General features: G+C 56.3%; 2 protein-coding genes across 3 annotated transcripts; one reads left to right on the forward strand and one right to left on the reverse strand.

Annotated features, from left to right (window-relative positions):
- Nucleotides 1–551: 551 nt before the first annotated feature.
- On the reverse strand, nucleotides 552–10,070 carry SARM1 (sterile alpha and TIR motif containing 1). 2 transcript variants are annotated; one of them, XM_072937239.1, is made up of 10 exons: nucleotides 9,491–10,070; nucleotides 6,034–6,652; nucleotides 5,650–5,862; nucleotides 5,436–5,527; nucleotides 4,183–4,418; nucleotides 3,994–4,087; nucleotides 3,425–3,614; nucleotides 3,200–3,321; nucleotides 2,571–2,675; nucleotides 552–1,845 (listed from the first exon to the last, which is right to left on the reverse strand). In XM_072937239.1, exons 1-10 carry the CDS (start codon nucleotides 9,931–9,933, stop codon nucleotides 1,824–1,826), a joined length of 2,136 nt encoding a protein of 711 aa, XP_072793340.1. In that variant the 5' UTR covers nucleotides 9,934–10,070; the 3' UTR covers nucleotides 552–1,823. The 2 variants fall into 2 exon arrangements, with proteins under 2 accessions (XP_072793340.1, XP_030143933.4); XM_030288073.4 differs by having other exon boundaries at nucleotides 552–2,730; nucleotides 9,491–10,067.
- An 850-nt stretch (nucleotides 10,071–10,920) lies between these two features.
- Nucleotides 10,921–16,356, forward strand: VTN (vitronectin). Its single transcript, XM_002197704.7, has 9 exons — nucleotides 10,921–11,191; nucleotides 12,881–13,011; nucleotides 13,481–13,600; nucleotides 14,081–14,365; nucleotides 14,461–14,600; nucleotides 14,855–15,011; nucleotides 15,116–15,265; nucleotides 15,752–16,024; nucleotides 16,165–16,356. The coding sequence occupies exons 2-9, from the start codon at nucleotides 12,897–12,899 to the stop codon at nucleotides 16,281–16,283; spliced, it is 1,359 nt and encodes a 452-aa protein (XP_002197740.5). The 5' UTR covers nucleotides 10,921–11,191; nucleotides 12,881–12,896; the 3' UTR covers nucleotides 16,284–16,356.
- The last annotated feature ends 1 nt before the right edge of the window (nucleotide 16,357 follows it).

The raw sequence follows: 16,357 nt of genomic DNA on the forward strand, positions 1-16,357 counted from the left end.
ACCCTGCTTTGTCCCTGTCCATTGGGAGTTCGTGGTAAAAGCAGAACTGGGGAGCAGAGAAGCAGGGAGGCTTTAAGGACTTGGTGTTATGCCACTTGCTCCAAGCAGTAGTGCCAGGGAAGGTGGGAATTACAGGTCTGATTGCTGGGCCCAGCCTGGAATTGGCCTCCCTGTGGAACAGGGCATGCTGTGAATGTTGCAGTAGATGTTTGTGGCTGAACTGATTGTGAATTGAAGCAATTCAAGCAGTGTTGTGCAGTGAGGTGAAACCTGGCTCTGCATGGGGACAGATTCAATGGCAGCTATTATGCCTTATTAAAAAAATTAAACCAAAGTTTTTCTAGGCCATCCTCCAAGAGTTGCAACAGTGGAGCCATGGCTGGTGACAGCAGGCAGAGTCTCTCTGGGGGTGCAGTGCATCAGTCCATGCAAAGGTGAGTGGGAAGTGAGGGAATGGTGCTTGGGAATGTCACCCTTCATGGTGCCAAGGGAAAACAAGTGTGAAAAGCCTGCAGGGAGAGAAACATGTGATACAGACAAAGGGGAAGGGATTTAGAGTAAAAACCAGATTTATTAATAATGCCTGACTGAATAACTCCAAGCACTATTGACATGGCAGAGCAAAGGAATGAGGGAGGGTGAGGACAGAGGAATTTATTTCCTTGGGTCTGCTCCAGCTGGAAGGGGCTGGGGATGGGATGCCTTGCCAGAAGCAGGGCAAGTTCATTAAGGTGAAGATAATGATGGGGAAACGGGAGGAGTCACAGTCTGGGCAGCTGGAGCAGGAGATGGGATCTCGTGTCAGGTGAGACACCTGAGCTGTGGAGAGCAAGTAAATCTCCACACTGAGAGCTGGGTGAGGAGGCTGATTGCTACAGAGCTCCTGGGAAACGACACAATCATCTCACCAGCTGTTATTGCAGGGAGGAAAATCCTTAGGACTGTTTGTGTGGGACTCCTTCCATGGCCATGGAGGCCTTGTTGTTCAGTTACTGAAGGCTTTTCCCTGAAGCAGCTCACAAGAGGATTTTATCCTTGGGCAGATTCACCTTTGGGCTCATCTGCTGCCTTCTTGTTATTTATCCTGGAGATTAGCTGGATTCTGATTCTGATGAATGCTGGGCAAATATGGCTATTAACCTTTCACTGGAGAGCAAAGATGCCATTAACTGTGAGCTGATAAGAGCTATCCATAAAGCACCAAAATTAACTTTTTTTTTTTTTTTTTCCCTGAACTGTTCATGGATCCAAGCCAAAAGAAGGAAGTGTGTTCCTGACAGTTAAAGCAGGGCTCCAGGGAGAGCCAGGAGGAGGACAGGGTGGCTGAGACTCCTTGTTACCTCCTGGAAAGGTTGAGGTTTTTCTCAAGCAGGGATTGGAAGAGGAGCCTGTTGCTAGTGCAAGGTGATTCAGCAGCCTGGAGTGTGGAATACAGGGATTTGTGTCAGGAATGTCCATGGTTCCTCACCAGCAGTGTTGGCAGCAGGCACTGATGGTCCTGGAGCATCCTTTGCCAGACCTTTGCAAAAACTCTGTTTTTTCTTTATATTTTAATGTGAGGAGCTGCAAAAAGCCCCAGTGGGTGTTGAGAAGAGGTACTTGGAATTGCATCCAGCAGTGAGCAGGGACAACCCCAGAGCTCAGCCAGGGCTGTGGGGGTGTGGTGGTCAGCAGAGAGATTCACCAGCTCCTGCTGAAGGCACAGACCACAGGAGCAGGATAAATACAGCTGTGGAGCAGGAAAAAATACAGCCACAGTGTAGAATTACTCCACAAACACAGCAATTAGCATCTTCCCTGCATGGATTTCAAGTTTTTCAGGGTCACAATCCAGCCTCCAGTGCCCTGAAAATACAGACCTGATAAAGTGCTGAAGCTGAGACTTCAGATGGAGGGAAGGAGGGTATTTGAAAAGCACTTTTTGCAGAGATCCTGCAGAAACTTCATGTGGCCTAACCCCAAATTTCCAGTGCTAGAGTCAAGAGCACACAGAGGTTTTGCAGCACTGGGAGGTGGAAGTCTTTTGAGGAGGGAAGGAGCTCTTGTGATAAAGGGACATTGCTGGAAAGATAAAGCACTTCAGAAGGCCCCTGTGGGTTATCTTTCCCAAACACAAAGATTTTGTTAGGGCTTAGTTTTTATTTGCCCTTTCCTGCTCTCAGTTTCTGACCACAAGGATATTCCTGGGGCACATGGCAGAACCTCACCTTCCTCTCAGTTGTGTCCTCTTATGATGGATTCTCAACACTTCTCCGATTTTCAGTCCTCCAAAGATTCTCCCTCTTTGGACGTGTTTCTGGGGGAAGCTGCAGCTGCTTGTGGGGGTCTGGATGGTGCCAGTCTCCCTCACACCCCGTGCAGGTCCTGCCACCCCACAGGAGGACGTGGGAGACACAGAATCCATCCCAGAGTCCAGCCTGCCTTGGCTCCCCCGGCCTGAGTGCTGGCCCTGGGGGCCAGGGGCTTGTATTTGGGGGGAGAGGAGGGAGAAAGAGCCACAGGTTTTCTCTCAAAGATAGGAAAAAGTCAGGAGGGATAAATTTGGAACCCCCTCAAAAAAAAGGGGTCACCTGGGAGTCTCTGAGGCTGCTGTCCTGGTTCTAGCTCTGCCCCAGGGAGTGCAGACAGTCCAGCCCGTTCTCCGAGCCAGCCGAGGAGTCCCGGGAGGAGCGTCCCTGGAGAAAGCGGATGATTTTGTCAATCGTGGCCTCCTGGTACTCGTGGGACCACCTGTATTGAGGGGAAAAATGTGATGTTTGATTTTTCTGCTGTGTGTGGGCTGCCAGAGGATAGCTCAGTTCATCTGGGCCAGGAGCCAGAGACCCCTTTCCTCCTCCCCAGCTCTCTAAGAGCTCCCTTTTCCCCACGGATGCTGCAGAACACCCTGCCAGGCTGGGATGCACAAAGGGAAAGCAGGGGGGGAAAGAAAGCCAGGTGAGCTGTAAAACCTGCCAGCATCACTCCTGCCTGAGGATGGGTGCCCTCCCAGCAGCCCCAGCACAACACCAGCAGCAGGGATGTGGTGGGAACCTTTGCTCCTTGCAAGCTCTGCAGCACCTGGAGTGACTCAGTGTCCCTTTGACCTGTTCTGCCACCCTCGTCTGTTTGTCCCAATGTCCTTGGGTTCTTTGCTACTCGTTATGCAAGTTGTTCTCCTCAGGTGTCAAGGAACCCCATGGCACAGGTTATTTTTACTTACATGATACCATTAAATTTCAGGACAGCCCTCATGTCCTTGGGAAGTGTTTCTGGGTCTGGCCACTCAAAATGGTCTGTAACAGGTACAATGTTCTTCCCAGAGTTCAGGGCTGTCACAATCTCCTGCAGGAACAGAACATGCAGGTGCTCATGGCCTGTATCAGCCCCTCACCAGCTCCCTCCCACCCCAATGTCCACAGAGGTCCCACCTGGAGGCGTCTCTTACCTTGTGTACCCAGTCCTTGCACTCGGGATCCTCCATGCATTTATCCAGTGCTTTTGGTGAGAGCACCAGCACAAAATTCCGGGCACCCAGGACGCTCTGGATCAGCTTATCTTCAAACTTCCCTGCCTCCAGCTTCTCCACGTCGATGAACACGCTGAAGCCATGGAGCTGCAGGTGGACCTTCAGCAGGCTGGTGGCAACAGGGGACAGCACCATGAGGAGAGGTGTCATTTGCTGTCTCACCATGTTGGCTGAGACATGGTGAGACAGAGGAGCAGAGAATGAGATGCCAGCTCCGGCCCAACTGCCTGGGCACGTGCAGAGAACACAGGGAGCTGAGGCTGGCTGCCAGCTGTGATCCCCTACAGCCCAAGGAGCGTGAGGAAAGGGTCACTCAGTGCCAAGGTGGCGGTGACAGGAATTGGCCTGTCCACTGAGCAGCTTCTCACGTGTGCTGTCGCCATTTGCTCTGCAGTTTTGGCAGCCTTTCCTTCCTCCCCATTCCACACTTTTCCCACAGCTGACCACCCTCCTTCCCTCTGGGCTTCTCCATTCCCTGTAGGGCTCACCTGGCCAGCTGCGAGCCGGTGCTCCTCCGGTAGCTGATGAACACGTCGGTCCCGTCGGACGTGGTTTGCAGCGTGATGGGGGAGTGCAGCGTTTCTAGACAGCACAAAACAACCACCACAAGTTAAAAACCACCCGGCAGCTCATCCCAAAGACCGCTCCAGCCCCTTCCCTCCTGCTGGGAGCCGCACCCCTGGCCGCGGTGAGGATGCGGACGCGGTGGAAGCCGGTGTGGATGTGACAGTCCTCCTGCAGCTGCTGCTCCGTCACGCGGTGCAGGAAGTTGCGGTCGATGCCGCAGGTGAGCAGGTTGTAGGTGTACTGCCGGAATTTGGGGTCGATGCCCCCCAGCCAGTCGGCCAGGTTGCTGCGGTCACAGGTGGAGTAGTTGGCGAAGGTCTTGAGCTCCGTCAGCTCCCGGAAAAACCTGGTGGAGGGATGAACAAAGCACCAGGCAGCACTCAGAGATGCGTGGCACCGCGTCTTTTACAGAGGGGATTCTTGAAGGAGTTCTGAGTGAGATGGAGATGGGACCTCTAGGTTGCTTTAGGTGATGTGGTTTATTTTTCTTATCTTCTGCATAGGTAGGAAGGGTGAGTTTGGCTCACATCTTTACCACAGGGTTCAGAAGGTCATGAGACTTCTAGTTACAAGATTTTTAAGGGTTTATTAACCAATAAAACACTGCTAACAAGGATATTTATGCTTTTGACTTAATCCTTAAATGTTTTGTCTTGTGGACTCATGGTACAATGCAGGTTTTCTTAACCAATTATTTTATAACACACAAGCCTACACTACTACATTCTAAACTTCTTGTTTATCTTTGTAGCTACTTTTATTTTTTCTATATCTTAAATTCTAAACCTGTAAACTTTCCTCTTCTTAACTTAACGTGTCCCTCCTTTCAACTATAAATCCACATTCTCACTTCTAGCACCTAAGTTTGGAAGCTTTTTCCAATGTCTCAAATCAAATTCTATGTTTAATTCTAAGCTTTGACTTACAAGCCCAGAGTTCTGGGAGTTCCCTGCATTTTGGATTTCAACATTTTACCTGCTCAGGAGGGAGTGCAGCTCCATGCTGGGGTGAATGATGAGCTCCAAAAACAGCAAACAGAGGAACAGCTGCATGGGAGTGCTGGTCCTCGGGACACCGAGGTGTGAGCAGCTCAGCTAAGGGTAAGTTCCTATCTTTTGGGAAGGATCCCACCTGCCCTGTGCCATAGGTGGTCTTTGCCCCGCCCACACCTCTGCTATGCAGTGGTGCCACTACAGAAATCTCTCTGTGACTGCGAAGGGTGCAGTGGAAAAGCCCTGGCAGTCCAGGTTTTACATTTGGAGGATCTCTGTTCCTGGTTTTGCAAGAAGGGAAAGGCAGAGACCTTGTCCCTGGCTCTGCCACTGTGGTGATGGCCCTGAGGGAGTCCTGGTGGTGGTCCTACCTTTTCCGGGTGATGCTGGAGTCCATCCCCAAATCCTTCTGCAGCTCCTGCTCTGTCAGCCTCAGGAGAATGTCCCCATCCACCTGGTGATCCTGCCAAGAGAAATCCAGGCTGGAAAGGTCCCAGGAAAAGTTGGGTGAGATGCTTGCACATCTGCTGCAAGATGGGACAGAAGTGTCCATCCATGTGTCCCTCCCCCAGCCCAGAGCCCTACCAGGAATCTCTGGCAGTATTTGTTGAATCCGATCTGCTGCAGCCATGTCTGCACCTCACAGGACTTCCAGTTGGGAACCGTGGGCAGGATGCGCCGAGGGACCTCCTCCCCAATCATACGCAGCACCTTTTTGGCCAGGGAGGAGGTGGTACTGCTGGTGGAGTAGCACACAATCCTCTTCAGGCTCTGTGTAGCCCCGATCTCACCGAAAATCTGTGGACACAAAGGGAAGAGACATCACTTTGCTTCCCCTCATCCTCTTCCCAACAATCTGTGCCAGGCCAGGTGAGAACCAAGGTGTTTGGCGAGCAAAAGACACCGAGATGCAGCTGTGGCACCCCTTCCCTTTGTCATCACCTTCCTCCAGGCCAACCTACCCTTTACCTGTGTTTTCTTCTGCCTGGCTTTGATGGCAGCCTCGGTGCAGAGGTAGAAGGCGGCGATGCACTGGGCCTCCAGCCGGGAGCTGTCCAGCAGGGGCACGAGGCGCTGCAGGTCCTGCGCCGTCCTCCCCTGGATGTTGTCACTGCTGCCCAGCATCTCCCGGGCGAACTGCTCGGGGTCCAGCGAGGCGATGAAGGGCTCCACCAGCGCCAGCGTCCCCGAGCGCTCCACCTCCTTCTCGATCTCCTTGTTGGTGGCCAGCACCGTGATGGCCAGGCAGGCGTGCAGCCGGATCAGCTCATCATCTTTGGAGAAGGCCAGGGGGAAAAGCCACTCTGCCGCCTTCTTCTCGATCATCAGGCGCTGGTTGGCCTGGCCCCCGTACATGGCGCAGTTGGCCAAGGCCATGGCGCAGTGGCGCAGCACGGCGGGGTCCGTCCAGCGGCACCAGTACAGGATGGTGTCCAGGCCCCCGTCGGAGATCAGCTGGAAGCAGGTCTCCTCCGTGTGTTTGAACATGTGCTCCAGGATCCCAGAGACACTCTGAGCCAGCTGGGGGATGTCCCGCTCCTTGGCTAAGTTCAGGATTACGCCCAAACCGATCCGAGCGATGCGGTCCCTGTGGGAAGGAGATGGGGAGGAGGGGCAGATGGACGTGCAAGGAGTGACAACAGTGACTGGTGTGGCCTGTGCCTTGGTGACATTTATCCCAGGACAGAGATGTTTCCCTGTAGGACACAGCTCCCAGATATGCAATGCAGCAAGATGCAGCAGGCTGGTGTTGGAGGAGCCTGTGTGGGTCTGATGGAAGAATTTGTGATGGGGTGCACAGCCCAGGACCCCCTCACTGGATGCTCTCATGCTCGAGGTAGGATCTTCACAGCAATAACAGGCAGGGTGGGTTAATGACAGGCTGGAAATGGATCTGCTGGGCCAGCATTGCTGTGGTGTGGAGCTGTTTTGTGTTTGGGAGTGAAACTTGTTTGCTGCCTAAGCATTGCTGTCAGTGCTGTCAGCACAGGGCTTTCACACCTGGCTGAGCAGCCAAGCAGCCGTGTCCACATGTCTGGGGGTCTGTCTGTCCTGGGATGGCAGCTGGAGGGAAGCTCTTTACTTTCTCACCCTGCACTCTTCTGGAAGAGGACAGCAATAACCTGGGGTGAGTGGCCAAGGGCCACCAGCTGCTGCTTGGCCATGGCTGATCTTGGGAGGCCTGTGCTTAAAATGACACCTGAATGGAGCAGTGCCTTGAAATGCAGTGAGGAAGGGGAAAATCAGGGTCATCGAATGATTTGGGTTGGAAGGGACCTGAAAACTCATCCAGGCCCAAGCCCCTGCCATGGGCAGGGACACCTTCCACCAGACCAGGTTGCTCCAAGCCCTGTCCAACCTGACCTTGGACACTTTGAGGGATGGAGCAGCCACAGCTTCTAAGAGCAAACTGTGCCAAGACCTTACCACCCTCCGAGATGAGCTCTTGGCTGTGCTCCCATGAGCTTTCCTGGGGCAAGTGGCAGCTCCACCCTCAGCAGTGGCCATTTGGTGCCGTGCTGGAGCTGCTCTGTTAGTGAGGCAGCACTGGCACTGCTGCCCCGTGCCCTGCTGCTCAGGAGGGCAGTGGCACGCTCAGTCCCCAGCCGTGGTGGGGTGATGGCACGCCAGCCTCTGTGCTGGCAGGCAGGAAGAACTTTTCTGGGAAGCCTGTGACACACAGGGCTCTCACTGACCTTGGGGTGGGTTTGACAGGAAATGTTGTGAAGAGCCCGGGGGGGAAAAAAAAAAAAAGCCCTCAGCCTGGTCTGGCTCCGAGCCCGGACTCAGCCATGGAGCTGGATGACAAACACAGGTCCCCGACTCCCTGCAGCTGCAGATGGAGCCAGGACCTGTCCAGCTCCCAGTTAAACACCTCTGCTGCTGTGCACAGACTGGGGAGTTGTGCAAGTGAGAGGCCTGGACCCAAAGGGGAGCCCCACACCTCCCTGCCATGGCTCAGAAGTTGTGGGAAGAGAGGGGCTGGAGTGCCATGGCTGCTCCAAGACCCTGGCCCATCAACTGCTCCTGGAGCAGAAACAACTCCAGCAAATGCTTTCTTTTGCTAAGGAGCTGAGTACTGAATTCAGACTGTGCCAGTGATGCTTCCTGGGATTAAATTCCACCCTAATGGGCTTTCCTGATTTAGCTGCCGCTTTTTTTTCTTGCCAGCGCATGAAGTGAGGCTCAGGCTGTGAGTCCACAACCTTCCAGCAAGAGACATCCCCCAGAAAGTTGGGCCAGGCTCCCTCCACATACTCTCCAGAGCCCTGGCTGGGGTTGGGTTGGGGTGCTCTGAGGGAGAGCAGAGGTGGCAGAGTGCATTTGGGGTGTTGGAAGGGTGAGCTGTGTGTGGGTGCTGTGATTCAGACGTGTCAGGTGTGCACATGCACCTTTGTACTCACACACAGACTCAGGCACACACTGCCACCCACCGTGCCCATGCTCTGACAGGGACATCCCAACACCTCTCACCTGTGCTGGGCAGCAGCACATGCACCTGAACTAGGGGCTGAGGGCTGTTGACCATTTGACACCTCCTTGTGGCTTCATCCCAGCCCTGGGCAGCAGCAGGAAGGCTCTGGGAAGTGGCTTTGTCCTCCTCATGCTGCAGTTACGACCAAAGGGGGGTCACGTCTTGGCCTTTGGGTGGGATGAGCCAAACTGACTCAGCTCCACCTGGCTGAGGGGGGCTCAGGAGGACACCCCGGTCCTCACCAGCATCCCTGGGCTGGGGCTGGTCCTCCCCCCTCCAGATATGGGGGAAGGGAGCAGGCCATGGTCATTGCCTGGACAGGAGCCAGGGACTCTGAGCACAAGCACTGCTGTGGGGGGATGTGGTGGGAACCAGGCGGGTTTGTGCAGCAGAGGACGCTCACAGCAGGGAAATTTGTGGAGGTGTGAGGATGGGTAAAGGTAGGTCAAGGCCAGGTCGGATTGACTTGAAGCAACCTGGTCTGTGGAAGGTGTCCCTGCGTGGGCAGGGGGTTGGGATGAGACCTTTAAGGTCCCTTTGAACCCGAAGCGTGCCTGGGGTTGGGATGAGGCCTTTAAGGTCCCTTTGCCCGGGGTTGGGATGAGGCCTTTAAGGTCCCTTGGAACCCGAAGCGTGCTCGGGGTTGGGATGAGGCTTTTAAGGTCCTTTGGAACCCGAAGCGTGCCTGGGGTTGGGATGAGGCCTTTAAGGTCCCTTTGCCCGGGGTTGGGATGAGGCCTTTAAGGTCCCTTGGAACCCGAAGTGTGCCCGGTTTGGGATGAGGCCTTTAAGGTCCCTTTGCCCGGGGTTGGGATGAGGCCGTTATAGTCCCTTGGAACCCGAAGCGTGCCTGGGGTTGGGATGAGGCCTTTAAGGTCCCTTTGAACCCAAAGCGTGCAGGGTTGGGCTGTGCCCGGCCGGGTGAGGCTGAGGGGCTCTTTGCAGACTCACCGGTTTTCTGCCACCAGGATCTGCTCCAGGAGTTTTCCTGCCTGGCACTTGGTCTCCAGCTCGGCGGTGTAGAGCAGGTTGAGCAGCAGGTCCAGGCCTCCCTCGAGGCGGATCACATCGCACAGCACCTTGGCCACGTCCCTCCCCACGGCGGGCATGGCCCAGGCCTCCTCCACCAGCCGGAACACCTCGGACAGGGCCGCCCGCAGCCCCTCGGCCGTGGCCGCCTGCGCGGCGTGGGCGATGGCCCGGCGGAGGACGGGCAGGACCCGCTCCAGCGCCTCCCGTGCCTCGCTGCCCACCCCGGGGGACACCCCGCCGTGCTCCCGGGGGCTGCCCCCGCCCGCCCAGCCGCCGGCCCGGCTCACACACTCGGGCACCGCCAGCCGCTCCATGGCCAGGGACCGGCCCAGGGCGTGCAGCGACAGCAGCAGGGCGAGCATCGGCGGCGGCTACCGCGGCATCCCGCGGGGAGCCCCGCTCCTGCCGGGGCACCGCACGGGGGATGAGTCCCGCTGCCCCCTCTGCCCCGCCGGGATGCGGAGCTGCAAGCGGAGCGGGATCCGCCTTCCCCGAGCCGGGCTCAGCATCCCGGTCCCCGCGGCTGATGTCATTGAGAGCAGGCGCCGCCTCTCCAAGGAGGGGCTGGGTCCCGGCAGTGCAGCCCCCTCCCGCTGCAGATGCCCCCAGAACCCTCCTGCCACCAGCCCCGGAATGGTTTAACAGAAGCGTGGATGTGGCACTTGGGGACATGGTTCGGCAGTGCCGAATCGGTCTCAGAGGGCTTTTCCAACCTAAATTTTGTGTTTCTGTGATTGTGGCCTTTCAGTGCTCAAATAGGGCTCATTAGAAAAAGAGGAAGTGACTTTTTACACGATAGGACAAAAGAGAGCCGTTTTAAAATAAAATATGAGAGATTTAGATTAGATACTAAGATAACATTTTTACTTGTGGAGTACTTGTTCAGGGAAGCTGTGAATGTCCCGACGCTGAAAGTGTCCAAGGCCAGGTTAACAGGGCTTGGAGCAACCTGGGAGAGTGGAACGTGACAGGATTTGGAGCTAGACAATTTTTCATTTTCAACCCAAACCATTCTATTTCTAGCCCTCCCTGTCCAGCCTGAGCTGGGGCTTGTCCTGCTGTCCCACATCCCCCACTGTGTCCGAGGATTTTGAAGGACACCTCTTCAGGACCCTCTGTGACCAGCGAGGGGGCACAGGGTGGAGGTAAAGGGCACCAGGCACCGTGGTGGTCACGGTGAGGCTGTGACCACCCTGGCACGGTGTTTTGAACCCTTTGGTATCAGCAGGGGGCAAATACCCATTGCTTGGTGGAAATTCAGAGCAGCTCTTCTGGGTGGGCTCTGGATTTGCATGATAAAAGAAAGAACAGAGGCAGCCTGGGCCTCTTTTGTTTTCTTTTTCCAGGCCAGACGTGCTCAGGGCAGAAATGCTTAAATGCTTTGGGCATTTCTCGGATGTGCTGGGAGGAGCAGCTTAAGTCCTTGACTCCAAAACCAGGTTGCTGCCAGGTCAGCCTGAGACTTAAATTCTAGTTGATGTTTGGATGTGACAGAGTCGCTCTTAATCCCCTCTGAACCCACTACGAAGGGACAGACAGAGGAACGGGACATCATCCACAGACGGCGAACGAGGCACCCCGAGCAGCGCAAAACTGCGGGAGAAGCTCGGCACAGAACCAGTAAGGAATTTCCTGATAAATTATTATTAATTATTATTAATTAATTATTATTAATCAGGGGTAACCATAAGGGCTGTTGCAGTGTAGAGCAGCAGAGGGTTTCTGCCCGGGGGCAGCAGAATTCAAACCATTCCCTTTGGCTTGTCCTGACTAACCCAGAGAACTGAGCTTTTGTTTTGCTTTTAGTTTTGCTTTGCTTTGCTTTTTGGGAGAGATTTCAGACCCAGCAGCCTGGGCTCTGGAACTGCAGCGGTTCCCAGCCTTGTCCTGGGGGATCAGCCCCATTTCCCGAGTTTTCCTCACTGGATCTGCTCAGCCCTTGGCTGCAGGAGCTCCCCGGGGCCCCCTTATCCAACCAACCCCTTTCCTGGGATCTGCTCCTGGCAGGGAAGGGCTCGCTGAGCTTTCATGGATCTGTGGCTGGTGGTTGGGAGCCTGGAGCAGCAGGAGGGAGCTTTGCCTTAGCTGATCAGCCAAAGCAGCTCAGACAATGCCCTGCCCTTCTTCCCCAGAGCCTCCTGCAAGCCTGAACCCTCGCAGGGCTGTTGTCCCACAGGACCGGTTCAGCACTGGTTAAGCACTGGGCTGGTGCTGGCACTTGGGGACAATGTCAGCCCTGCCATAGCTGAGGCCAGGGGACAAGGAGTGGGGTGAGGGCTGCAGAAGTTCTGCCCCAAAAGCCGATGTCTGGTAGCTGTCCTCAGCTCCTCAGGGCTTCCAGGTGGAAATGCTTGTCTCAAAACCAAATAAAGCTATTTCCAGCAAGATGCCAGGAGCAGATGATGCCAGGAACTGCCTGTGTCTCAGCTGGCAGTGGAAAGACCCCTGGAGCAGTGGACACCCTGCTCTGGTTTCTCTCACCCCAAATCTTGCATCACTTAAGGCCCAAAGCTGCACCACTCCTTCCCAAGGGCTGGGACAGATCCCTTGGAGCTCCTGTCCCAGCAGAAGCAGAAGAATCAGGATTGCTGCAGCTTCGTGTGCGTTTGCTCCTTGCCCCGATTAAATAAACATCCCAGAGTTATCAGGAGCTGCCAAAAGAGCTGAGTCGACATTAATTAGTAACTGAAAGATTGGTTGGAAAGGGAATGACGGGAGCAAAATACACAGGCTTTTGTTTGCCTTCTGCAGTGAAAGTACTGAGGGCTCCTGCCCCCGGCCGCTCACCTCTGGCCTCTGGTCCCCACCACAGAGGTGGCACCTGCCCCATCCTGAGCCACCCTGCCTTGGAGCTCCCCAGGTCTCTTCCCAGCCTTGACATTGAGAAAGCTGAAATCCCAAGAATAAGCCCTCCAAAATGGTGATATTTTGGGCAAGCATAAGCCTGGGGCTTTTCCCTTTGTCTTCTGAGCATTGCTCCTCCATCCCATCTGATTTGGGTTTTTGTCTTTTCTAAGACCAGACTGGGAAACAGCTGGTTGCTTTTACACCATGAGGTATGTTATGAAATAAGTGTGGCAGGACCTCAAGATGGTTCCTGACTGTCTTTCTGCTGTCCCTCCCCAGTCTCTGAACAGTGCCCAACCTGCACCGGGGCTGGGGAGGAGCTGCTGGCACTCGTGGCAGCCCTGTCCCCCTGCAGACAACACCCAGCTCAGCGTGGACTGTGGGGGAAGCTGGGTGGGAGATCATCTCTGCCCCTTTCCCCTGTTCCGACCTTGGGCTGTTTGCTTTCTCCCGCCGGGGCAGGCTGAGCAAACACTGGATGCTGGGGCTGCGCTGTGCTCCAGCCTGCACAGTCACAGGAGGGACACCCAGGATGAGGCTGCTCTTCCCTGCCCTCCTGCTGGCCCTGCTTGCCACCACCCGTGCTGCAGAAGGTGAGATTTAGCCAGCCAACCCCTGACCAGGTGCTTTGGGGATGGAGAAAGAGTGATTCCTGGGCTGGTGGAGGGGCTGGACAGCCTGGGCAGGGTGGGAACGGAGTGGATGGTGGCCATGGCCACATTGGCTGTACCCTGCAGGATGGGGAGAAAGCAAGTGGGCAGCACATGGGGGTCAATGGTGCCTTGGCAAATCCCTGCCCACCCACGGCTGGGCTGCCAGCACAGAACTGGGAGCATGGCACAGCCCAACCCATGGCTCCCATCCCAGCAGGACCTGAGTGGGAGCAGGGCAAGGAGCTGCTGTAGCCCCTGGTGATGGAGTTGACCATGAAGGGATGGGGTACCCCCAACCAGAACATCCCCAAGTTTGTTTTTCTCCGTGGGGCTGGGCTAGGAGGGGAGACATGGGCCCCACTGCCCCACTCCATATTACCCCTCCTGAGCTGTGGGGTGGCTTTTGCAGACTCCTGCGAGGGCCGCTGTGAAGAAGGCTTCGATGCAGGCCACAAGTGCCAGTGTGACACCCTCTGTGTGTACTACCAGAGCTGCTGCAGCGACTACTCCACTGTCTGCAAAGCCAAAGGTACTGTCCCCATGGCCACCCTCCTGGCCAGGGCACAGGGGGAACGGGGTGGCTGTGGGTACTCCACACCCTGGGGTCTGTGCTGGGTCAGCTCTGCACCCACCTGTGTCTGCGGGGTGAAGTCAGCATCAGGATTTGCTGCAGCACAGGGGTTTTTGGAAGCTGGGTCATTGCCATCTGGAGCGTGGGATCTCACTAATTGGATAGATTGGTTAGTAGGAAAAACGTCTTCTCTGAAAGGGTGTTCAGGCATTGGAATAGGCTGCCCAGGTGGAGTCACCATCCTGTGGAAGTGTTCTAAAAAAAGTGTACTTGTGGCACTTGGGGACATGGTTGGCAGTGCTGGGTTAAATTGGACTTTATGATCTTAGAGGTCTCTTTCAGCCTTATTGACTCCATGATTCTGTAAATCTCTATTGCCTGGGAGGGAACATCTCCTGCACCCAGACCCACTGGGAACCAACCTGCTCCCTCCTGCAGTGACCCGGGGAGATGTCTTTGCCTTGCCGGAGGACGACTACCTGGACTACAACCTCACCGTCGACTTTGTCACGGAAGAGGTGCCCGTGGCAGACCCCACAGAGCTGCCCACAGCCCCAGTGCTGGTGGAGACCACCCCAGAGAGCAAGCCAAACCCCGAGGAGACACTGACAGAGGTGCCCAGCACCACCCCAGAAGTGTCTGAGGAGCCTGAAGAGCTGTGCAGCGGGAAACCTTTTGATGCCTTCACTGACCTGAAGAATGGTTCCCTTTACGCTTTTCGAGGTACTTTGTGGGACACGTGGGACATGCTGCTGTGCTGGCACCCTGTGCTGTGTCTGCAGTCCCTCGCACTTCCCCTACGTCTCCTCTCTCCCCAGGGAAGTACTTCTATGAGCTGGACAAGACCAGTGTGAGGCCTGGCTACCCCAAGCTCATCAGTGACGTCTGGGGCATCGAGGGCCCCATCGATGCAGCCTTCACACGCATCAACTGCCAGGGCAAGACTTACCTCTTCAAGGTGGGCTGCAGGGCTGGGGGTACTCCCAGGGTGGTCAGCACAGCACCTCAACCCACCCTATATCCCCTTCTGGCACCTCCCATACACCCATACACACCGTGGTTGCCAGAGACCCCAAATCCCTGTGGTTGTTCCGGGACCCCAAGCAACCACAGCCCCGTGATGGGGCTCCCCGGCATCCACTCCCTCCTCCTGGCAGACCTGTGGCTGGGGGATGTTGCACCTGTAACCCCTCTCTGTCCCCCACCCCTCAGGGCACCCAGTACTGGCGCTTTGATGACGGAGCCCTGGACCCTGGGTACCCACGGGACATCTCCGAGGGCTTTGAGGGCATTCCCAACAACGTGGACGCAGCCTTCGCCCTCCCTGCCCACAGCTACCACGGCAATGAGAGAGTCTATTTCTTCAAGGGTAAGGGGGCAGCCCCTGCTCCTGGCAGAGCCTGGCACCACTGGGCACAGGCTAGGCACCCCTCAGTGCCTGTCCCCACTAACGCCCTGCTCATCCTCTCCTAGACAAGTACTACTGGTCCTACGACTTTGCCCAGCAGCCCACGCAGGCCGACTGCGAGAAGTCCTCCCCCTCCACGGTGTTCAAGCACTACGCCTTCATGAACCGGGACAGCTGGGAGGATGTTTTCCAGATCCTCTTTGGTGGCAGGATGCGTAAGGGCTGGGCCAGCCCCGGGGAAGGGCTGGAGGGTCCCAGCAGTGGGCACTGACAGGGCACAAGGCATGCAGACACCCAGGGAGGAGGGAGCGATGCCTGGAAGCAAGGGCAGGCAGGATGAGCCATCACATCCTGCCCAGGCCATGCACCTCCCACTGCATCCCAAATCCCCATCACCAACCACCTCACACCACAGTGTCACTGCTGGGGACTGTTTATTATCACTGGAGCTGGAGATACCACGGGAAATCCCCAGCCCTGGGCAGGGAGAATGAAAGAGAGGAGGAGAAGGGGGCTCAGCAGCACACAGCTGATCCCAGCCAAGGGGGTGGGGGACCACTCCTGGCTCAGCCTGGCCTGTGTCACTGTCACACATCCCATCCAGGCTGGGATCTTTCAGGTACTGGGTGCTGTCTGTGGGGTGGGCTCAGCTCACCCCACACACTGCTGGCCCTCTCGCTCACCCTCTGCTCCTTTCCCAGCCGGGGCGAACGGCCCGTGGTACATCAGCCGGGACTGGCGGGGGGTGCCCAGCCGGCTGGACGCTGCCATGGCCGGCCGCATCTACGTGGCCTCCCAGGAGCCCCGCAGGAGGAAGTCTCGCCGTCAGCGCAAGAGGTACAACCACCACCGCTCGCTGAATTTGGGATTCTGGAGCTGGCTGCACAATGACCCCGACTCAGCAGGTGTTGAAACGGATGGGCTGTCGGGCTCCACGTGTGAGATGCTCCAGAGTGTTTACTTCTTTGTAGGAGGTGAGTCTGGTCTGGCAGGGTCTGGGAATGATGCAGGACCAGGGCTGCCGGGGCATGGGGAGGGCTCCTCTCTCTCTGCAATGGCTCTGGGGTGCAGTGGGAGCTGGGGACAGTCCTGATGGCCATGTCCCCTTCCCCAGACAAGTACTACCGTGCCAACCTGCGCACCAAGCGCGTGGACCTGGTGCGGCCGCGCTACCCCCGCTCCATCGCCCAGTACTGGCTGGACTGCCCCCAGCCCGGGGAGGAGAGCACCTGATGGGATCCCTGGAGCCGCCAGGAGCACAGCCCCAGCTAGACAGAAATAAACTGTGAGAGCCATGCAGGCTGGAG

This window comes from Taeniopygia guttata, chromosome 19 (genome assembly GCF_048771995.1).
Source record: "Taeniopygia guttata chromosome 19, bTaeGut7.mat, whole genome shotgun sequence".
Lineage (NCBI taxonomy): Eukaryota > Metazoa > Chordata > Aves > Passeriformes > Estrildidae > Taeniopygia > Taeniopygia guttata.